The sequence below is a fragment of the Vespula vulgaris genome, chromosome 2, assembly GCF_905475345.1.
Source record: "Vespula vulgaris chromosome 2, iyVesVulg1.1, whole genome shotgun sequence".
NCBI lineage: Eukaryota > Metazoa > Arthropoda > Insecta > Hymenoptera > Vespidae > Vespula > Vespula vulgaris.
In genome coordinates this window covers 11,191,402-11,214,977 of record NC_066587.1, presented here as the reverse complement: position 1 = coordinate 11,214,977, position 23,576 = coordinate 11,191,402, and the positions used below count along the sequence as shown (strand labels likewise).

The 23,576-nt window shown below is 37.6% G+C and overlaps 2 protein-coding genes across 6 annotated transcripts; one reads left to right on the top strand and one right to left on the bottom strand.

Annotated features, from left to right (window-relative positions):
* Positions 1-5,436: 5,436 nt before the first annotated feature.
* On the bottom strand, positions 5,437-10,412 carry LOC127073061 (uncharacterized). 2 transcript variants are annotated; one of them, XM_051014088.1, is made up of 5 exons: positions 9,703-10,393; positions 9,390-9,537; positions 9,208-9,299; positions 8,804-8,954; positions 5,437-8,740 (listed from the first exon to the last, which is right to left on the bottom strand). In XM_051014088.1, the coding sequence occupies exons 1-5, from the start codon at positions 9,763-9,765 to the stop codon at positions 8,523-8,525; spliced, it is 672 nt and encodes a 223-aa protein (XP_050870045.1). In that variant the 5' UTR covers positions 9,766-10,393; the 3' UTR covers positions 5,437-8,522. The 2 variants fall into 2 exon arrangements, with proteins under 2 accessions (XP_050870045.1, XP_050870046.1); XM_051014089.1 differs by having other exon boundaries at positions 8,595-8,740; positions 8,860-8,954; positions 9,703-10,412.
* A 95-nt stretch (positions 10,413-10,507) lies between these two features.
* On the top strand, positions 10,508-22,692 carry LOC127073050 (probable ATP-dependent RNA helicase CG8611). 4 transcript variants are annotated; one of them, XM_051014053.1, is made up of 9 exons: positions 10,508-10,726; positions 10,805-11,686; positions 11,766-12,032; positions 12,127-12,347; positions 12,426-13,020; positions 13,099-13,329; positions 16,142-16,484; positions 20,309-20,510; positions 22,304-22,692. In XM_051014053.1, the coding sequence occupies exons 1-9, from the start codon at positions 10,658-10,660 to the stop codon at positions 22,434-22,436; spliced, it is 2,943 nt and encodes a 980-aa protein (XP_050870010.1). In that variant the 5' UTR covers positions 10,508-10,657; the 3' UTR covers positions 22,437-22,692. The 4 variants fall into 4 exon arrangements, 2 of the variants coding, with proteins under 2 accessions (XP_050870010.1, XP_050870011.1); XR_007785655.1 differs by lacking the exon at positions 22,304-22,692 and adding an exon at positions 16,555-16,825 and having other exon boundaries at positions 10,513-10,726; positions 20,309-20,453; XR_007785656.1 differs by lacking the exon at positions 22,304-22,692 and adding an exon at positions 16,555-16,806 and having other exon boundaries at positions 10,513-10,726; positions 20,309-20,448.
* The last annotated feature ends 884 nt before the right edge of the window (positions 22,693-23,576 follow it).

Sequence of the window (23,576 nt, the reverse complement as noted above, 5' to 3'; positions counted from 1 at the left end):
TCGTTCGTAACGGCCGTTTCTCCTTCATCGTTTCGTTCCGAGAATTGATTAGTTTCCGGAAATAAATGGCCAAAGCAGTGTACGCATCGAAGGAACGACAAGGATCGTCGCACGATCAATATACTAGTTATATAAATCGAAATCGAAAATCGAAGTAAAGCGTTGTTCGAGGATTCACAAGAAACCTTATCGTCCTATCTATCTATCTAGCTAGCTAGAGTATCTATATCTAACTTGGAATTTTCCGAGGTAGTTTGAGATCGGCCGACGATGAAAGACGGCAGGCATTCCGTTTGTATAAATTTTTCCCATCCCCTCCTTCATCTTCTTACTCTCACTCTCACTCACTCTCCCCCCCCCCCCCCTCTCTCTCTCTCTCCCATATCACGAGCCTCCTCCGTTCGGGTAGGAACGAAGTCTCGAAATACTCCCCGTCAAAAGCAAAGCTCAGAGGCAATCATGAGCTTTCGAATGCAAAACAGCAGCTTTCGTCGAGCAGCACTCGGCACTTTTACATTTAAATGTAAACTCGCTGAGTGCGCGCCGCAGAGCATCGCCTCTCGCCATATCCTCTCTCCTACCCCTCTTCGTTTCTCTCTACTAGCACCCCACCATCAACGACACCATCTCCCTTTCACCTACCTACCCTCCTCTCAACCGGGTGCCACCCTCTTCGTCTCTTTCCGAGGACGTAGGCGATATGGCGGAGGCGCTTGGATTTAATATTTTACACCTCAAATGTTGGACGCGCGCGAGAAATGCAAAGCAGACATGGAGCGAGAGACGGGGAGAGAGAGAGAGAGAAAGAGAGAGAGAGAGATAGGGAGAGAATGACACGGACACACAGACACACGTAAAGTCGAGCGGGTGCGAACGTTACCCTCCTATTTCACTCTCCCTCCCTCCTTCCCTCTTTCTCTTTCTCTCTTTCTCTTTCTCTTTCTCTTTATCTTTCTCCGGACAGCTCGGATTGGATTTAAAACGCGCTAATTTGTCGAGCACGACGGCACGACCCACGCGAACCGTCTACGCACCACCTTTCTGCGTATTTCCTTTTTCTCCTCTTCGTCGGTCTCTATTCCAAAGAGAAAAAGAGAAAGAGAGAAAGAGAGAGAGAGAGAGAGAGAGAGAGAGAGAGAGAGTGAGTGAAGAGAAAGAGGAACGCGTGGACACGGTGGGCCACATCTAAATTTAAAATCTGCTTTGCATAATGCCCGACCCCATCCGCTGCTCGTCGACCCCGGGGACCGCCTAATTGCGGCCTCGTTCGAGTCCCACTCTCTTTCTCTCTCTTTCTCTCTCTCTTTCTCTCTATCTCTATTTTTCTCTTTCTCTCAACTCTTCGACACCTACGGCAGTCATTTTCTCTCTTTGAAAAACCGGCTCTCTTCTTCCCTTTTTTCTTCGTTCATACACTTCCGACACTTTGAACGAACCGACCACGACGTAGCACGGTCTCTTATTAAGAGAAATTTCACATTCGAATGTAACTACGTCATAACGTTGAAAAAAAAAAGGAAAAGGAAAAAGATCGTATCTCTTTTCGAGAGAGCACGAGTCGTAAGCTTTTCCCTTTTCATCCCTCTTTTGCACGATCGACAGGATCGTTTTGCCGAATGGCGAAGTTTGTCATGGTGCTTGTAACGTTCTCTCTCTCTCAATCGTTCCCTGTACCGTGCTTAATGTACTATTAAACGTAGCCATTGTGCTACGTTGGACCATCGCGTTCACAAATTTACTTCCTCGCCTTCTTCCCTGTCCACTAGGGCTATCCATCGTCCGTTGCTTGGTCTTCCCTTTTCGAACCAGGAAGAAATAGAAACGCTCGGCACGTGCCACTTACTATTTCCAAGCAAAAGAAATTCGAAAGTAATGCTATTTCTTTCCCGCCTATATCCGCCCGTTCTTTTTTTTCCCTCTCCTTTTCTTTTCTTTTCTTTTCTTTTCTTTTCCTGTTTCTTTTTCGTTTTTCTTTTTCTTTCTTTGGTCATCGGATATCGCGAGGCTGAATTTTATTCATCGGTAGGGTGCCAAAAGAAGAGTAAAAAAATCTCGTATCGAAAGAGAGAGAGAGAGAGAGAGAGAGAGAGAGAGAGAGAGAGAGAGAGAGAGAGAGAGAGACTAGATTTTCGTCGTTCCATTCATATGCTAACAATAAGAAAATTTGCTCGTCGTACATGCGTGCATTCGCATCAAATTTTTGGCCAACTTATCTTGACGTATCCTCGAGAGAGACACTTTTTATATCCTCAAAATCTCGCGACTTCATTCAGCGTGTTAGTCTTCTTGATCGGGTTTGTAAATTTCTTGGCTTCGTTCGGTGAATAATCGTCGAAAGAAACACGAGTATCTTGGCGTCGTTAGACATTCTTGGCTTCAAGTTATTCTTCAAGAGAAGGAAAAAATAGAGCGAAGGAGGAAGGTGGACAGAAAGAGATAGATACACAGAGAGAGAGAGAGAGAGAGAGAGAGAGAATGAGGAAGAGAGAGAGAAAGAGAGATTAAAATATAACTCACGAATCAACTCTTTCGAAAGGACGATTTTTGCAAGGAAGAGGACGGAAGTTAACGATTCTCGTGTTTCGTCACGCTGAGACTTTAGACACGCGTAGAAATTTTGAATAATAGAATCGCCATAGTCCGACAACGATTTTGGAAGAGTACACACTCTTACCGTAGTCGTTACTGGCAGTTTCCTGGCGATAACCCCAGCATTATACGAGTCGTTCCTGCGGCAGGAGATAGGGAATTCACAATGGGCCACAATGACTGGGCCAACGTTACGAATTAGGCTCGGTTACGCGTTTATTGCCGATTCCGGTCCAGGCATGCAGAGGCGTCCTATCGAAATTTACGTGATCGTTCGTTCCATCGTAGAAATCATATGAACGTGAATAACGTACGAGAGAGAACGACGACGCCAATGCGGAGATGCGAAGTATTAGCATTGGTTAGCTTTATGGGGCGTTCAGTTCCGCAGTTTCCTCTCTTTCTCTCGTATCTCGTTCCTCGTTTATCCGTTTCTCTATCTATCTATCTATCTATCTATCTATCTATCTATCTATCTATCTATCTATCTATCTGTCTATTTATCTCTTCCTCTCCATCTCTTTTACTCTCGATAGATAGCAACCAAGGGGTGTGTAGATCAATAAAGTCTGCCTGTCTGGAAAAATAATGCCAAATCGACTGTCCGTTTTCCTTGGCGAACAAATAAATGTTCGGAAAAAGAGTAAAACGTCCCGACGATCGACCATCGTTCGTGATCTAGAGACCAGGAAGTAGAACGTTTGGATCCACGATACCTTCCTCGAATATATATTACCTTGTTTAAAAGTATCTTTCGTATCGATCGTAAAACGAGTTTCCGTCGATTCGAATCGAAAATCTTTCTCAAGCGGAAAAAGTTTCGTACACCGATTTTGTAGATGCTTTCTTACACCCTATCTTTTCTATTCTTTCAGGGTCACGCATGACTGGCACGTCTCTAACGTCCGACAACATGAGGGAAGAAATTAGGACACTATAATTATTAATCAATTTCACATTAATTGTTTTCTAGGCGTCTCGGGTTAAGTGGGATGTTGTGTTCTGGCTTCTGGCAAGCTCCTGGCAAGCGTAACCAGCCGAAGTGTCATACAAGAAGATTAATTACATCGTAGTACCTTTTATGTATGTCACACGAGCGACAGCCATTTTCTTTGATCGCTGCACGTACGTTTATACGTGTGATGACGACGACAACGACGACGAAGACGACGACGACGACGACGAAATTGTCAACGAAAAACACAATGACGAAAGATGAACGTGTCAGAAATACCAAGAGGGAGAAGCTTCGACATCGTTTTCATCGTTGTATCTTCCTCTTCTTCTTCTTCTCTGTTTCTTTTTGCAATTTACACGGCAACTCGAAGAAAAGCAGATCGATTTCTACTCGAGGGAATCTCGTTCACATAGGTCGTCCTTTACGAAAACTTTCCCATCTTCCGTGGACAAATACAACCGTTTGCGATCCTCCGGAATCGTTTTATTCGAGATGTAGAAACTCAAAAGTGGAAGGGGTTGTTAAGAATGGAAAAATTGTAAAAGAAAACAAGCACAATCTCGAACGGTTCATTTCAATTTTGTCATAACATAATAATGTGAAAGCAACTTGAGAAAATATTTGAAAAGAATCTTATACAATCCTTATCTTTTTTTAGTCGTTCTTTTTTTTGTGTTAAGTGTCTACATTTTTTGTAATTGTAGCAAGAAATTGAACAAATCCAATGTAACCAGATTTTACACACAGTTTAATTACCTTAATGGGAACCGATTCGGAAATATTAATTGGTTAGCTTTTTCAATTATTTAATGTTAAACATTTACATATTGTAGATAGATATAAAAAGAGTGACTAGTCAAATAAATCAAAAAAACTAATCGAATAAAAGAATAATTTTTATAATTGACACCTTATTTCGTTAAAATTTAATTGCAAACGTTTAAAGTTATGTTATAAATGTTATTAATAATTCGTGATAAAAACGAGCCAATAGGAAAAATAATGTCTATCTTTTACGTTTAAAATAATTCCTATCCTTTAATGTCTATTTTCTTTATTTTCTTTATTTTGTAAAAGAAATATATTACCTACTAACCTACATTGAAACAAGAAGCTGCGTAATCCAAGAAAGTGTGTGTGTGTATAGATATATACGTAGAAAAATCATGCGTGAAAGACAGATACGTATACAGTTTTTTTCAACACTTGCTGACGTCAGCTCGATTCCAGATATTTCCTATATGTATACAGTATCTATGTGGAATCAAGCAAGAAAGTTTTTTATTATATACCTTGGCATTGAAAACAGGTATTTTGCAAGAAATTATATAGATCGGTATGGTAATACTTGGAATTTATTTATCAGTAGTATCCGAGATCAAATTTTTCATTTTTAATTCTTTCCTCTAAACATTTTTTTCTACATTTTAACTGTTTCAGAGATCGACCAAAAATTTTCGATAATTTCCCAATTATTTTATTTAATTTATTAATTACCTATATATAATTACCTATATATTTATATTTATTTATATATTTATATTCTTAAATATTTATGGTTGAAAATTATGTAAATTATTATTTTTTCAAAATATTTACAAGAGAAATATATGATAAATAAAAATACATTCTCTTTCTCTCTCTTTTTTATTATCTGATTTATTAGTAATATATGCTTTCACTTATGATGTAGAATTAGGAAATAGAAAAGAGTTACGTATCTGTAGTAGAAACTTATTTTAAATACTTTCGTTAAAAAATATGCTTCTAATTTCGATTAATAACATGTTTGATAGTTTATATTCTTCAAAATTTTATATTATATTTTTTAATAATAGATAAAAAATTAATAATTTATTGACTTTCAATAAATTATACGCAAGATGTACTCCCATTATATACTGCGCATGTGCGGCGGGAATCGTTCAATTGTTTTGGCAGTATATTTAACACAACGCCATTTTGTATACTTACATAATATGTATTTTCCAATATAATTAGTATACATGTATCAATTTTCAAAATGATTTCAGGAATTGTACTGTGCAATATTGTTATTTTTTAATGCGGAATTGTAATTTTTAGTTTTCTAAATTTAATTAACAAATAGTGTGTAAGGATGTCTCAGAATCAGTGATTATTCTTAGTACATTTTTTCATCTACAACAAATTCAAGCAATTTTGATGTCAAACTATCATCACTACTACGAATCAATTCACATCTCAACGTTGATCTAAAATGTGGATAAGTGTTTTGTAGCCAACGTAGAACTTTGTAAATAGTAAATAAAAAATTCAAGTCTCTCCAATGTCCATTATGTTGAAAATGAAAAATCCAAAATTGGCAAAAATTAATGTTTGTAATTTTGTTTTGAAAATTATTAAAGAACATGAACGTGAGCAATTCTCTTTTGGATTTGCTTGCGGGTAGTAAATCTTTCATTATGAATGTTTTTTATCGTTTATCTATTTATATTAATTCATATCAGTCTTCTTTTCTTAACGCGACCATATTAATAATTAATTATGAAAGTTTTATCATTAATTAAATTATTTGTGATATTAGCCGAGAAGTCATATATTAATCATCCGACTTTGAGAAAAGAGCATGTAAATAAAATATAACGTGTTTTGTTTTTACAATCAGAACAATTTAATATCTATTATACACTATCTTGCAGATTGGTATAGTTTATTCGCGCGCTTGGATATTTGTTTTTTTCTATATTTCTTATTTCTATTTTATGATAATTCGTAAGAATATATTTGTAATGAACAATGTATGTTAGGATACTTATGTTACGCTCTAGTTTATTTTAAGAGTTATAGTAAATGTAACACTAACAATATATATATATATATACATATATAATTGTTATTATAATAATATATATTGTTATAAGAACAATTATATTAAATAAATATAACATATACACATTGTTACTGTTATACATATAAGTACATATATATATACACATATATATATGTATATATATTTTGATGGTAATAAACGTAACATAGTGGTAATTATAAAATATTATACATATACTTTTACATGTCCGAGATGTAGAAATGTATGTAAAAATTATGAGATAACTGTGATGCATTTTCTAGGAATATTTAATAACGAATCTGTACACTTTTTCACGAGTAAACCAGGGCAAAGCTACGATTGATCCTACCGTTAATCGATTTTAATCGATTCAAAGGAAAGTTCGACGTTTTTTTAAATGTATGAGTATATGTAAACTTTTTTAATTGTAACAATATATTGACTCGATCAAATATAACAAAATGTTACATACAGTTTATGTACCACTGCAGGAAGTGTTGATTAAAATTGTTGACTTTAAATCGATTGAAAATTGTTAAAATAATGTCAATTTAATATTAAATACTTTTATGTTTAAAATCAATGAAAAGTCAGAATCGATTCTATTGGATTTTTACATAACAATTTTACAAAACATAAAGGCGTATCTATTGTTATCGCGTAAGACACTCCCTGCGGTCGTGCCTGAAAAGGGGTATATGGAAATAAAAGAGTCCCGCGAGAATGAGATTTCGCCGAGTACTCCGCTTTCGATCCACGAAAAAGCCAAGTTAGTTTTATTTTACAATCCATCGATTCCCACGACACGGAGGGCTGAGTATCGTGGCTTCGAGACCGAACGAAAAAGGATAAGAGGAAAGAGATGGTGGTGGAATCCTTCAGGAGTCTCTTATAGAAGGGGGAATAGTACATAAGGGTCCTGAACCGTCGCCTGTCAACTAGTGTTTTAAAACTTTGCGACAGTCTACAAATTGACTCGCTCAGTTCTTTTTAAAAGCGGTACTGCGGTCGACCAATCAGAACGCGTACCTTTACCCTTCTCATACGTATACAAATACTTATGTATCTACGATACTGCGTTGACCTTTTCCCTTCTAAAAATTTCCAAATCACTTTCCTTCAATTCGTATAGACGCAAACATCAATGATAATAATTTCCATTTCGATATATCTACGACGATCGAACGATCAAAATAGCAAAGCAACGAAAGCATTCGACATAAATCGAAGTAAAAACCTTCCTCCGTCGACCATTGCCATCTCGATCATTATTCCTAAGTATATAACGAAAAGTTGACAAGAGTTTTGCTCGTTCGGTATACGAGATACACGCGTGTAGCCATCAGTTCCCTTACTATGACTTCGAATATGCTTGCGTGAGATTTCAATCGCCTAAGTTTAAAAGTATTTCGACGTAAAGCGAGATCCATTTTTCATATTTCTCTATGCACAGCAACGTTCTCTCCCTCTTTCTCTCTCTTTTAGGGTCGAGGGACCGCTCCGCTTGATACACTCTATTAGTCGCATCTCTCAACTGATTTATCGTTCTACCCGCATTACTATACATTTTTCTTTTTTATTTTCAGAAGGAGATCTATTTTACGTAAAAGAAGACGAAAAAGAAAGAAAGAGAGGGAAAGAATACGAGCGTTCCATTGACCGAAAAGAAAAATATCAATGGTTATTACGCGGTCTTAACTTTAGAAAATTCTACGAAAACTATCGTAAATGCAAGGGAAAAGAGAGAAATGGAACGTCGGTTGTTTGCTACTTCGCTTATCGACAAAGATTTCTCATTTCAAAACACATCGAATTAAACGAAAGTAATAATGGATCGTCGATTTCTTTCATTAACTTTATCAACGAGTAATGAAGAAAAGAAAAAAATGAGATTTATACAAATAAATACATATCGATCCGTTCGATTAGAAACTCGCCAAATTTCGAGCGCCGTATATAAAAACGAAGAACTTTTTAAAAGAGGACCTTTTCTTCTTGTCCTTCTTCGTAATGTAAAATTATTCTATCGTAAAACGTAAACACAGTCAATTTTAATTTTTCACAGATATATCGCCCAAGCCGAAGTAACTTCGTTCCTGTTGGGCGACTCGATACGATGAATAATATAGCCTTCTGTTCGTTTCATTTCGCCCTGTTCGAGGTATCGTAAAAGGGTAAAGTGTTCGATGGTTGATAAGACGATTGATTTGTCATGAAGCTCAACGATACGTAGGAAGGTGATTTAGTTGTAACTTCATTGGTAAGGTTTCCAGATATTTGTGAGATTTGTTGATTTTCTCTGTTTTTCGACCATTCTCTGCGTGCACTTTGCACGACCATCCAGAAATATGCATTGAGTACTAACAATTAACGAAGGATACGATTAATCGTACTAACCAGGAGTCAATTTGAATAATACTTACGTAAATAAGTGCAACAGAGTGGAATGTACCACGTCGATTTATCGAAAACATCGTACCGTTCGTGCATCAATTGAATACCCAGCGCCGTCGACTGATCTATTATGCTAACCATTTGCATATATAACCAAGGCACGGCATACTTAGATTTCCTCTGTAAACACATGCGGAAGTTAGCGAGATCGTTAGCGAGTTTAGACGAGGTCGTTACGTGCCAAAAATATTCTATCGTGTAAAGAAGCTATGTGTTTGATCGATCTACACGTCATCCAAGGTTTCTTTTTTATTTCTCTTTCCTTTTTTTTTTTTCTTTTATATTTCTTTTACTTCTTACTTGTTACAAAAAGAAGAACAATGAACAAACAAGAGATACTTTTTATGAAATGGTTTAGGATCAAAGTACTCACCGTGATCGATCCGTAAGTAAGATACGCGCTTGATATTAAAAACAGCATACTATACACGAGAATAGCGTACGAACAAATGGCAATGACTTGAGCTGAAAATTTATTTTATATAATATTATTATATCATCGAGAGAACGTATATATAATTAAAAGAAAATTGCTCGAGATTGAAAATTAATTACATTGTCTATCCAATCGAAAATATTTGAATATAAGAGTCCAATTCAAGCCAATGGGAGCCCAGGATTCAAGAGTTCCGAAGAAATCATGTTCGTGATTTCCCATAAAAAAGTGGCTCATAAAGACGTTTATTATAAGTATCGAGAGAGCCTAAAGATAGAAACGTTGAAATATATGTTTATATTGAATAACATGTATTGTTTTCGATAAGGAAAACAACGAGATGAACATTTCTAACGTCTTTTACATTATTCTACATGGAGAATGCAATCGTTTTAAAATAAATGAAAAATAACGTAAATAGATTTTACGTACCAATGTATAAGTGCCGATAATTCTCGACGCTACGGATAAACCGATGCAACATAATGCACTCATAATGATGAAAATTGTTGGCTGCACGAAGTGAACGTTTAAGTTTACATCAACTAGCGCTAACACGTTTCACAGTTGATTGATCCTTTTGTCATTTCAACGAGCGACACTTGTTCGATAGTTGGTGAAAAAAGAACAAAAAATGTAAACACACATGGCCTGAAGTAAACACACGTTTACTACAAAATGACGACCACTTCTGCCTATATATGCCTTTCGCACATTCGCAAAATATCTCTCTCTCTCTCTCCTTCTCTCTCCTTCTCTCTCTCTCTCTCTCTCTCTTTCTCTATCGAAAGAACAACTTCTTTTAATGATATCTTCACGCCACTTTACGCACTTGTTTTCTTATGCACGTGGTGTTATCTTTGAAGATTTAAAAAACAAAATACTTGTTGACTTTTAAGCACACCGAGAGAAAGACCGATGGAAGAAGCATCTCGTTGACATTAACGCAATAAGGCGCGAATGTCGAACCTGTCGTGATTTTCAACTATCGTCTATATTTCTACTATCGAAGTATCGTCTAATCGATCGTGATGCATACTGTTATCATTAATAACAACGACGCAAGTTTTTCTAGTAGGCGACGATACCGCTACGACAATTGCGTAATTGTCGTGAATATATTTACGCGACGTCGCAAAGATCAAAAGCGGGATAGAGGAAATATATGATTCGAGAAAATAAAAAGCGATATCGTCGATAGTCTCGAACTCGTAAGTTTTTTTTTTACGCATGCGTGCAGCGTCCCTATTGTCGATGTATCCTTGTCAACACGTGACTACTAAACGTGTACGTAAAAGAGGTTATGTAGCTTCGTGTTGTTTTTAACGTGTATTTTATAAGCGTGTGTTTATTCAATTGCCCGCTTTTTTTTTTATAAGATTGTTCAATGACTATACAGGAGATGGATATTCGTTTAAATATTTCGACAGAACCTACAGCTGGCGTATCTTCCAACGTGAGTATTTAATTAAATTTAAGTTATTTTTATGTTCTTGTATGTGGGTCTTATCAAAAGAAACATCTATATATTTAGACAAAAAGAAGGTCTAAGTTGAAAAGTTCTATCAAAAGATTGAAGAAAGGACTGGTAGGAAAAAAAGAAAGTAAGAAGAGTAATAAGTTGCAAAGTGTTCCGTCTGATCAAAGCGGAGGAATCAAAAGAGTTAAACAAAAAGCATTGGCAGCTATAGTTGCCAAAAGATTACAGCAAAGTAATATACACAATAGTTCGCAGAATACACAGAAATTATCTGATTTACGAATTCAATCCAAGAATAAAAATAATGTATCTACAACTGTAACAGATAAATTAGAAAAAGTACCTTCTACGTCAAATATACAAAGTACAGGTACCGATAAGGTTGTAACAGAACTTGTTGAGACAGAAAAGAATGTTATTAAAGAACCTATTATATCATTTGTTAAGCCTTCTAAAAAGTCATTGGGTAAAGCAATAGTCGTAAAAAAAAGAAATATAAATGAGACTAGCGGGAAGAAGTCTTTGTCAGAAATATTTTCAAATCAAGTGGCGACAAAAAATGTAGAATCAACTTTGTCAGATGTAACTTTAAATGTTAAAACGGATGATAAAGATATAATTCAGGCACCGCAGGAGAAATCTACAATAGAGCAATCTAGTAAAAGATTAATTCCGATAAAGCAATTGAAAAAATTAGATATAAATACTAATAATAGAAAAAAGAAGCATTTTAAGAGTATTGCAGAATACAAAGCAGAGAAAAATGAATCTTCTGATAACACTTATAAAACTTATAAGAAACAAACTGGAAAAACGTCGTCTTTATTTAGAAATAATCCAGAAGTTCCAAATATTGGGCAAAGATTTGTAAAACCAATTACTGAAACAGTTTTCACAAAAACAAATTTTTCGGATCTTGACATACATTCTTTTATGGTTAGTAGTAATATTAATAGAATGAAATTTTTAATTTTATCATAGAAATTTCTAACATTTCTGCTGCGTTTTTATTAAGGTATCAAATCTAGAACAAAATATGAACATAACTAAAATGACTACTGTGCAACAAATGACAATTCCTCAAATATTTTCTGGGAAAGATGTTTTAATTAGGTCTCAAACTGGATCAGGCAAAACATTAGCATACGCTATACCAATCGTTGAATGCTTACATAAGATAAGGCCTAAATTAACAAGGAGTAGTGGATTGGGTGCATTAGTCGTTGTACCTACGAGAGAATTAGCTTTACAAACTTATGAGTGTTTTTTGAAATTAAGAAAAGTAAGTATTAGTACAAGCTTATTTTTTAAGATAGAAGTATATTTTTATGTTTGTTTACAAATGCCTATCTATTTTGTTTGCTTTATTATCACAGCCATTTACATGGATTGTGCCAGGTTATTTAGTAGGTGGAGAAAAAAGAAAGGCAGAAAAAGCAAGGCTAAGGAAAGGTTGTAACATTTTGGTCGGTACTCCAGGTAGACTACTGGATCATATTAGACATACCGAAGCTTTAAAATTAGACGATGTAAAACATTTTGTTTTGGATGAAGCTGATAGAATGTTAGATGCTGGATATGAAAAAGATATTTCAGGGTAAAATATTATCTTACAGAATAATTTTATAAATATTGAAAAGTTTATAAAGTTAACATTTTCAAATTACATTTTTAGCATAGTTGATGCTCTTAAAGGAATAAATATTAAATCAGATAACTCAGGTTATGATCCTATGGAAATGTTAAGACAAAACAATAGAAAAGTTTTCACAGATGAAGAAACTCATAAGATAGAACAAAATTTCAATGATAATGAAATATCAAAATTTGAAATAGATAAAAATGACATTAATAACGAAGAAAATGTAACTAGGCAAGAATATCATTCAAACAGTGAAAGCGATTCAGAACAAGATGATTTTCCTGTAAAGTTAAAGAAAAAGAAAGAAAAGTTTCTTACGAAACCTACAAAAAAGAAAGAGGAAGATTCGAAAGCATCTCAAGAAGATCTCATGCAATCTCCACCAAAAAGACAAACGATACTTCTATCCGCAACATTAACTCAAGCTGTGGAAAAATTAGCCGGACTAGCTATGCATAATCCAGTCTTTGTCGATGCTGCGAAAGAAAATCTAGTAACAATTGGTGGAGATGAGGATCAGATTAACGAAGACTTTGTAGTTCCTGAAAGTGTGCGTCAGAGTTATGTAATAACTCCACCAAAATTACGTATGGTTACTTTGAGCGCTTATATCGTTGATAGATGCAAGGTAAATATGAAATATTTCATATAAGTGAAGATTTTGTAAGCATAATTTCTTATCAATATTCGTTTTATCATTTGATAGCGATCCGGTCACAATAAAATGTTAGTTTTTATGGCAACACAAGACATGGTTGATTATTATACAGAAATCTTATCTGCTGTCTTAACTAAACAGAGCGACGAAGAAGACGAAGATTCCGATCCTCTCGTCAACGTGGAATTTTTAAAATTACACGGTAATATGTGCCAAAAGGAAAGGACGGAAGTTTTTAAAAACTTCAGGCTAGCAAATAGCAGCGTTTTGCTATGTACAGTAAGTGATATTTTGTACGTAACATTTTTTATCCTTATCTATTATTAATGATTGAGCCGGTAATTATGAAAACAATCTAATAATAGGCCATATATTTTTCATTTTGAAATATTTTAACAGTTGGGTTTGAATTATTTCAGAATTACTTTTATGTAATGTCGAACAGAAAAAGTATTTATTCTTTGAAAATAATTCTTTTATGTAATTTAAAAATGTTAAGAATAGCGTGTGACAAAGTATGTCTTTTAATATCTTAAATGACTTAGAACAGTTTCATAATCACCGGTTTAATTGAGACTCGAAAAGGATAAGAATCGCGTCGATTTATTATCTGTTTTAATTTGACGTCAACGTCAATCTTTGTCAATTGTACATCGAATATCCGAAAATCGGTCGGATGAGATTGAAAGGCGAACACGATCCCAAGCGTAGCGATTAGTTTCGCGTAGTACGTATTATGTATTAGGAGAATGACGGTGCTTTCGCCACCGCAGGAGTTAATACAAAATATCAGTGAAAGAAAAGGATCCAGAGAAAGAAAGAGCGGAAGAAAAGCCGTGGATACCCGTCGGCACTCCCAGAGCTGTAAATTATCTCGCGGCTTATTCTTTCAGGACGGAATTTAATATCTTTGGACCCACGCTGTGTCCGCAGGTTAAAAATTATGTGTACACACGAGGCCTTCGTAACGAGTATAATTATGATCGTTGGCTCGTTCTGTGCCAGTGATTTCTTTAACCGTTCTCCTGCTATATTAATCGGTAAATTCTCGTTTGCCAATAACGACCAACAGAAATTCCATCGCGAAACAGGACAAATCTAAAAAACTCAAATATGTTCATTAAAATCTTATTCGCGTTAATAATTCATAGAAAAGTATCATTTGTATGACGAATTCAAACGTACATATATAAATACGTTAATACATTATTTTCCGATCGATTAATCTCACCATAAGCCGGTTAGATCAATCTCGGATTAGGCAATGGATCAATTTTCTATACTTTCCAATGTCCATTACGATCTCTATCTATTCGTAATCGTCTACCGGTGAAAGTAGTGAACTTTACTTTTTTATTTGCATCATCAAGATGCGCTAGCTAGCCGACGAAGTTGCTGTATTTTATTAATTAAACTTACGACGAGTTACATTTTTACTATAAAAACTATTCAAGATATCGAATGATCGTCATTATAAAAATCCAACTTGGTCACGCAACTTGGACGACGTTTTCACACCATCTGAATTAACTCGCTTGAATCAGGCAATCGTATCGTCGACTTTCGTTATCATCTTTTTCGTTCCCTCGTTAAGTCCTATAGTGCGCGATTAAATATCAAGCAGTTTTTAATTTTTTTCAAAATCTTCCTTCTTAAGGACGTTTCTACTCTTCTCGATTATTTGACGCGTAATTCGCACAAGATCGGATATCTAGAAAATAAAGACGCGACTTTGTATTTCGTCGGGATGGAACTTATGTTTGCTTTGTCCGACATTAAAAATTACGTGTCGACTTGGTCGACGGTTGCGGCACGAAATGCACGGTGGAGGACGATCGAAGCCGCCCACGTTTTATGGCGTCACTTCAACGGGGATTTTATGACAGTATTATTAATTTCTACGTTGAAAAGCCACGAGGGGCTCCGCGGTTGGAATGTTCCGCGGCTCTCAGCGGTGGTGAATCCGGATCCACCGAGTGATATATGATACGAGTGAGATGTTTTGAGTGGGTGATCTATTCTGGATATCCCTGGCCGCGATCGTGCTCCGACTCCTAAACGATCGTTTATCTTAATCGCCTTCATCGATCGCTGCTCTTCTCCAGTACCGGTTAAGCATCAGTAGATCGAAAACAGTGGCAAATAATATCCAGTTTGTTCGATCTCGACGAGTTTCAGGCACGTACGTGATTCGATTGGATCGTCAAACGGATTCGAACGAATCTCGACGTCGATCGTTTTTATTTTTATTTCCTTTTTATTTACTTATTTATTTATCGATTTTTGTTTCTGTAAAATTATCGATCGAACGTCATACATCTTGATAAATAGCATATAAGAAATAATCTCGAGGTATTTTAATGAGAATTAATTCGGAGTGCTAGGATAGACGAAGAAATATAAATTGACTGAAAGAACCAATTCAAATTCTTAATACACGAATGAAAGATGGCCGAGGGTAGAAATCGGTGTAGGTAGATACCTCTAGCTATATATTATTTATTTCTCTATCGATAGCCGGAATTTTTTTCTCGTACTCCTTCACCCTGGCGCCTGACTCTGGCGCTGTCGGAGGCAAGCGCCGAATTAATTCGATGCAAAGACAAACAAGAAATTTGTATCGTGCCGCGAGAGAATTTTCAACTTCACGACGTTCCTTTCTCGACTATAAGTATCGTTGGCTCGTGGTGGGCCAGAGTGGATTAGTCTTCAGGGCCGTCAACGGAGAACTCTACGTAGTCTACTACGGTAAATCATCGAGCAACCGAACGCCAAGAAATCAGGGCCGTGCTCAAACGTTCGCCGTTGGGGTTCCGCAGCAGGCGCTCGCATATTCACCTTCGTACAAAACGAGAAATCGGTCCTCCGGTTTGTAAAGTATTTGTACTCGGCAGGTTGACTCCGTAAACGCCGTGGTGTCTCTTTGCTTATACGTTAAAGAACGAGACGTATTTGACATTCGACAGACGGGCATTACGCGATTTATGACGGAGGGTAGATCACTTAGAATCTCTTACATCGACGTCTCTACGTCCTCTCTCTTCTTCTCTTTTCCCGTCATACATTTTATTAATTTTTCATTTCGCATCAGGACGTCGCAGCGCGTGGATTGGATTTGCCGAAGGTGGATTGCGTTGTTCAATACACGGGACCACTTTCAGCTAGGGATTACGTGCATCGAATTGGTCGAACGGCACGTGCTGGTTCTTCCGGATCAGCCATCATTTTCCTTACACCGCCGGAAGTCGAATTCGTGCGAATGCTCGAGTCCAAGCGAATTCGGATCAATCAGATAGACATGGAGATGATATTAGGCAAGTTAATAGGACCTTCGTCGAAACACCGTTCTGTCCAAGAGGCTGCGATTGCTCTTCAGAGAGAATACGAATCTTTGATATTTGAAGACAGAAAACTTCACGATAAAGCATGCAAAGGTAGGTAGAATTCATTCCCACCCCCCCCCCTTTTTCTATCGTTCTCTTTTATTTTCTTTCTTGAACATAGGATTAAAGTCTTTTACTTTAGCGAAGCGTAATCTTTGACCTAACGAGAAGGAAATTTTCGTAAAGGATAAACCGTAAGGTAGAAACGTAACGCGTGTAGGTAACACGTAACAACTCACACGGTTGTCCGTTTAACACGATTTCCTTTATCTCTCTGTTCGCGGAACACGAGCTAGTGAAGAGGATCTACGAAGGATGAGGGAACACCTACTCTGATTCAGTTGGATTGGAACGAAAGGGAGCTGACTTCAGGGTAGAGTAAACCAATTCCAGTGAGCACCCTACTCGCATATAAAGTAACTCTTATACGACTACGCTATGGGGGGTTCGCTCTCCGTTACCACTCCCTTCCTCTGTCTCGGTCTCTTTTCGCTCTCTCCTGCCACTCAGATATTTACATAGTCTATAGACGAGGAGGGATGATCTTGTTTGCCATGCCATGCTTACTCTATTAGGGTTGTTACGAGAAAGAATTTACTGGCTGCAATAATAAATCCATTAAGATGCGACGATTCGAATTGGTTCGAAGGGAGAAAACTCAGCTCCCCTTTGCCGCATCGCTTTCCCCGCGAAACGAAGATGTTTCCTTCATTTTACTGCTTTAGCCTCTCTCTTTCTCTCTCTTTCCTTTTATACTCGCATTCCGTCGATGATCGATTGAATCGTTCACGAACCATGTTCGTTGTCGCGAATAATGTATATCCGTATGATAACTTATTCTCTCTCTCTCTCTCTCTCTCTCTCTCACTCTCTCTCTCTCTCCCTCCCTCCCTCCCTCCCTCTCTTTTTTCTTCAGCTACATTTTTATCGATGAACGTTACTTGCAAATATCGGCCATCTTCCAAAGAAAAGCATTTTCATATTGGAAAGGTATATGTCGCATCAACGAACTTAATCGGCTCAACGATGAAGCTTTCCAAGAAAAGAACGCGCCGAAGGGCCATAAATCTTTCTGCTTGGCTTTCGAGCTTCAAACTTGTTCGGCATCAAGCGTGGCTTTACACGAAGGTTAGCCACGGTTTTTGAGCGCTTAGCCATTCCGGACTTGAGTGACGGTACACAGCTAACCACTTGACCGTTCCTACGCACGTACCAGTGATTGATAGATTAATTGCCACGTTACTCTCGACCTCTGGCGTTGCACTTTTCGCGCGTAGCTTGCTTTCATCGGAAGAGAGTGAAGCTGAGAAAGAGGGAGAAAGAGAGGGGGGGGGGGGGAGGAAGAAAAATTGGAAATTAATTATTTAACGATTTCTTTGAACTCATATTCTCAACGTCATTTTCTATATTTTATTAGATATTGATTTACAATCAAACAAACAAAATAAGAAGAAGAATATGTCGACAATCGAATCGAAGAGAAGATAAAAAAAAGAATAAAGCGATAAAAAAAAGTACAAAAACAGAGATGAAATAAAGAATAATGGCGTAGCATGACCATTTCCTAGCTTCCTCCTACGTTACCTCCGAATTTATTTAATTCCTGACTAAGGCCGAGGTGAAGGCTAGCAAGCGGGGAAGTGGAAATCTCACTAATTCGTAACATTATCACCCCAATAGAGCCGAACGGCCCTCAATAGCGAGAACAACCCCCTGTGTTCTCAACCCTCGCCACTAAGCTAAGGGATTCATCCATTCCGTCCCGCATATATATCTCACCCCCTTCTAATAGTGCTACTCAAGCTACACTCTCTTCGAAATAACTCTTATTTCAGCTTCTTTACGAATGTTCTTTAAAGTTTCTAAATAATCATTTATTGGTTTTGATAATTGATGATAGTTCATTCGTCGATAGTTTCTTTTTAATATCCGTATAAAATCGAAGGAATTAATACGATTTTAATTTATTAAATTTAATAATTAATATAATTTTGTAACTCGAGATTAGAATTTTCATTGACAAAATTTGATATTCGTTTTTATGATCAAACAACTATGAAAGTATATATCTAAGTACAGGTTTGGGTACTTTTGAGTTAGATCGAATTCACTGTACGCAGTCCATGCGCCTTTCAGAGGGGGTGGCCAACACAATCCAACCACTGAATGTGGCTTCCGCCAAAACCACTTACGCTTTGTGGTGAGAGACTCTTAACAATACGATACAGGATACAAATACAATAAGACGCAGTTACATCACTTAGGAACAATGCCACCCTGCACGGCGGTCGCTCTTACGTTCACCCCTCTCGCTTTTACATCCTTCTCACTCTTCTTTCTCTATCTCTTTCTCTTTCTCTTTCTCTTTCTCTTTCTCTTTCTCTCTCTCTTTTTCTTCCGGGTACCGCCGCATCGTAAGATTTATGCGCTAAATGGAGAAAAACATTTCTCCCTTTTCAACGTCGACTTCGAACGTGGAGAAAGATCTTTCTACTCGGTTTCTTATGTACGGAAGAGACAAGTCAAGGCAGAAAGCAGGAGGAAATCAGAGCGGAAAACGTCGAGGCATAAGGTCTCCCTCGTCAAATTATCAGAATTAAAATCATTATAAATCCAATTTTTATTTGTGTTTAATTCAAAATGCGAAATTTATAACATAACTTATATTAATATAATTAACATAATTGAATGTAATAATATTTAGTATTCATTTTATATAATATTAAGTTGAAGTAACATTTCGTAGCGTATTTAATATATCGCCTATTGGAAAATGTTACGAAGTTTTGTTCCAATCTAACATTAGAGTGTGTAAAAATAAATAGAGTATATAATAATATTTAGTATATTATATTAGTCATAATATGATATACTGATAAATATATTAATATTGTAATACAATTATACTCTATTATGTTTTATACTTTGCAGTAACTTTCGAGATATGAATTAATTCATACTTTTGTGAGTAAAAGAAAATAAAATCAAAATTAAAAAATACAGTTATATTTACGCGTTTCATGAAAATTACAAGATGATGAAATTATTTTGATGGTTACAAGAAAATATTTTTAATAACGATCTTAAGTAAATTTTGAAGGAAATATCTGTGTAAAATTTTTCTAAGAGAAATTATTTTCTGATTCAAAGAATACGATTTAACTTCATGGAGTAGTTGAGAGTCGAAAGAATTTACGATTCGTGCGATTGGTCTTTTTCTTTTTTCTTTTTTATTTCGAAGGATCGAACGGTCGAAGAGACTTTACGGTGAAAAGATTTTCGCACGGAACGACAGAGTAACAGCGTACTAGCACATGTCGAATTCTCTCAGGACCAGAGAACCCCAGGATTTCTCACCCGTGTACGGAAGCTAGAGATGCGAAGAGAGAGAGAGAGAGAGAGAGAGAGAAGTGAGAGAGGGGTGACTATTAGCTACAGCACTTGACTCGACCCCTGTTAATGCTCCGTAATAGCTCGCGGCGGGACACACGTATACCCCATAGAATCGTATACTAGTCCAGCCCCGTCGTCTTAATGGAAGCACGATTAATACGAGTGTATTAGGTATATATAGGGTATAAGCAATCATTACATTGAAATTGTATGTATATAATGTACGACTAACATAAGTTTAATAGTTTCTGAAAACGTGTTAATGAACGTGCTTTGAAATCATAGAAAAATATATGAAATCGTTCAAGAACAGAGAGACAAAGAGATCTAGATGGAAAATACTTTGTAAATCGTATTAATTCTCAGAAAAAGTATCGTCGAATATAGACGAAATCAAATTCGACGAGTTATCGCGATATTTGAAATCAGTTAAACCTATAAAAATGACGAATGTTTGACGCATTTGATTATTGTTTCATTAGCGTACGTTTCCTGGATTCGTTTCTACTCGACTTATCCACACGAATTGCGAGAGTTCTTCAATCGAAAGGAGCTTCACTTGGGTCATTACGCGAAGAGTTTTGGCTTGAGCGATCGGCCTCAGCGAATCGGTGGAATCGGAAAGAAGTTACGCGAGCAGGAGGATATTAAAGTCAAGCACAACAACAGGCTTACGATCGATCGGTAAGTGTACGAATAGATTAGATTAACCTTTTTTTGTCTTTTTGTTCCTTGGAACGATACGCTTGGCTAATTTCTTAATTAAACAACGCAGTCGTCGATGAGAGAGTGCACGTCGAGTTTGTAATCAGATTTGTTCTTTGCTGGTCACAACCGTCAGCATTTCATCGCGAACAATCGCGAGCAACATCCTACGGCGTGTGGAGACGATAGCAGTGGTATTAATGACGGATTCACGCGTGGCTTAGCGCGCTAACCGCGATGCACGTAGTGCGAGTGAATGATAAAGAGAGATAGAGAGCAAATATGTCCGCGTGTGCGACACGTAGAACGCGTACGCATAACGCGGACGACGGTCCGTGGCTCCTAGAGAGAGGTTGCTCACGTCAAAACTGTCGCGTTCTGTCATCCGTCATGTACAGAGAACGGACGGACGTGTTCTACGGTGGCTGCCAAGCTATAAGCCATACGCCTCTCATCGTGCTTGTCCTCGCTATTTCGTCTCTCCCCCGCGATATCTCCGTTACTCTCGAATCTCTACACTCTATTTCTCTCTCTCTCTCTCTCTCTATTTATCTATCTTTCTCTTTCTCTCTCTATTCTCCACAACTGTATGCGTTTCGTATAACGTTTGGCCGGCTTTTGCCCTTCTCCTCCAAGCTTCTCTATCCTCATATCCTTGTTTCTCTTTCATTCCCTCTCTATCTATCTGTCGCTCTATTGTTCATAATTATACAATACGGCTATTAAACAGACTGATGCGACCACCGCTTCCGGTCGGCCCTGCTTCTGCCATTTACGGAAACCACGGAATCCGCCTTTCCACCTCTACGCAACTCTTTCATCCCCCACTTAACGACTCGTGATCTAATTTCCCTATTTCTCCCTCTTTCTCTCCCTCTTTCTCTTTCTCTCTCTCTTTCCCTCTCCTTATCGACATCTTTCACAACCGATACACGAACCGCTGGTCTTTTTAATAAAGGGTATTCGTATTAACGTGTTTAATGTATTTTCAATGGGCGTGCTTTTGGTACGCAGCAAGTACCCTTTGGCCAGCTAGAAAGAGAGAGAAAGAGCCAAGTCAGTTTTAATGGGTGAAAGGCGGGCACCAAGCCGACGGTCCAATGAATCGAGAGACCCCACGGTGTACGCCTCTGTGGCTACGATTACGCTCGTTTCTGCGCTCGCGCGCACCTCTCCCTAACTATAGAAGCTACTATGTATGCGTTCTAATTCGTACGCTTTCACGTCCGTATTCGTAAGAGTCCTCCTCGTCGTCGACTGGTTTAAATAGACCGTCTCCTACATGACGCGATCGATCCTAATAAAGGACGGACTCTGTTTCGTTTTCGTATCGGTTTTATGTTCGGTTTTAAATCCGTCGTCCGACAAGATGGGCGATGATCTTTCCTATATATACGTTTACTACTGCTCTTTGAAATACTTATAAATTCACGGTCACGGTACGTCGAGTTTAGAAAGAAATGGTGACGAACGCGAAATTCGGCACGGCAGTTGAAAGGAGAACCTTTCTCTCTATCTTTTTCTCTCGTTCTCTCGTTTCTACTACCTTTTTGTTAGACCACTGTCTGTCTCCAACCTGTGAGCAAAAGGGAGAGATATATCCTTGCTTTTTGAAGCGAGTCCCATTTCTTTCTTTTCTTTTCTTTTTTTTTTTTATCAATTTTCGATTACCTCGCGCTGTCCTCGCCACATGTCGTTTACGTCGAATTACCGAAAATTGTGGGTTAGCCGTAATACGACGATTAAGGGCCGTTATCCGTGACTGTTTTCAGGCCTGATCGGAAGACACAAGGGAAACAAGATGGCGTTCATCATAAGACAGGAGCCCTGAAGAAAGTAAGGATGTTGAACGTGTCCGAATACGACAGCGGTCTTCCAGCTTTCAAAAAACCGAAGAAATTTTGAATCCCGTATAATTTTTTTTGTTCTTTTTTTTTGTTATTTATTTCCAACAAATGTTAAATACGATTTAAATATTTGAACCGTGAACATCATTTTGTATGATATATCGTGTTAACGTAATGTAAGTCATAAGACTCTTCCGACGTTTTTCGCATTAAGAGGAAATTCATTTGGACGATGTATCAAAAGCTGTGAGAAGCAGCCTGTAACATTGTAAATGAATCGCTCCCCGAGGCATTAATTACAAAAATAGAATCTATCAACGTGTACCCTCCTCGCAATATGATTATAACTTTAAGAGACTCTAGTACTTTCAGTCTAGCACGTAGAGTAGAATAACGTATAATCATAGGACGAAAGTACGCGGCATGGAAGAATGGACGTTCTGAGAGTAGGAAGGAAAAGGGAGAGAGGAGAAGGAGAAAGAAGAAGAAGAGAAGGAGGAAAAGAAGGAGAAGGAGGAGGAGGAGGAGGAGGAGGACACGGTACACACAGTTACGAGAGAGAGGAGGCAGGCTCGGGAGAGAGGATCGTCGAGTTACGAAAAGATGGCGGAAGAAGAAGAAGAAGACGAAGACGAAGACGAAGAAGAAGAAGAAGACGAAGAAGAGGGAACGCCGGTTCGAGAGGGGAATATGATTAATACTCGGGCATTATTTTGAGATTTTTTGCAGGGCGATCCAGGGGCGCAAATTGCTTGCAAATAAAGGCGGCATCGGGTGCGGACTATCGCCGCCGGTAGGAGAGAAAGAAAGAGAAGGAAGACGAAGAGGAAAGGGCCGAAGGTGAGAAGAGCGAAGAAACAGAGTAAGAAGAAGAGTAGAGTAGGAGTAAGAGGTAGAGTAGGAGTATGAGGACGAGGAGAAGAGCGAGAGAGGAGGGAGCTTAATTTAATTTAATTATGCCTTCTTTTTTCGCTACCAACGCGCTGGAAGATAGATGAGGAGAGCCATGGAATCGTGCTCTCGAGATGGCACGTCGCGTTCATGGCACGATTTTCGTTGCGACGATTATTATTCGCCCATCCTTCGAACTTTCCTTCTTATTCGCGCGCATCAAATTAGCGGTCATTATCGTCTCTGGATCGTTCCATTGTTGGAACGAAATCTCTCAACGTCCCTTATATTTCTCTTTCTTTCTCTT

What these genes read in the sequence shown, in the direction of transcription:
- LOC127073050 (XM_051014053.1), top strand. Translation starts at nt 10,658, where the DNA reads ATGACTATACAGGAGATGGATATTCGTTTAAATATTTCGACAGAACCT. An exon ending in CAGCTGGCGTATCTTCCAAC is followed by an intron (nt 10,727 to 10,804) that starts GTGAGTATTTAA and finishes CTATATATTTAG; the next exon opens with ACAAAAAGAAGGTCTAAGTT. An exon ending in ATATCGTTGATAGATGCAAG is followed by an intron (nt 13,021 to 13,098) that starts GTAAATATGAAA and finishes ATCATTTGATAG; the next exon opens with CGATCCGGTCACAATAAAAT.
- LOC127073061 (XM_051014088.1), bottom strand. Translation starts at nt 9,765, where the DNA reads ATGAGTGCATTATGTTGCATCGGTTTATCCGTAGCGTCGAGAATTATC. An exon ending in TTACTTACGGATCGATCACG is followed by an intron (nt 8,955 to 9,207) that starts GTGAGTACTTTG and finishes ATGTGTTTACAG; the next exon opens with AGGAAATCTAAGTATGCCGT. An exon ending in ACTCTGTTGCACTTATTTAC is followed by an intron (nt 8,741 to 8,803) that starts GTAAGTATTATT and finishes GTTAATTGTTAG; the next exon opens with TACTCAATGCATATTTCTGG.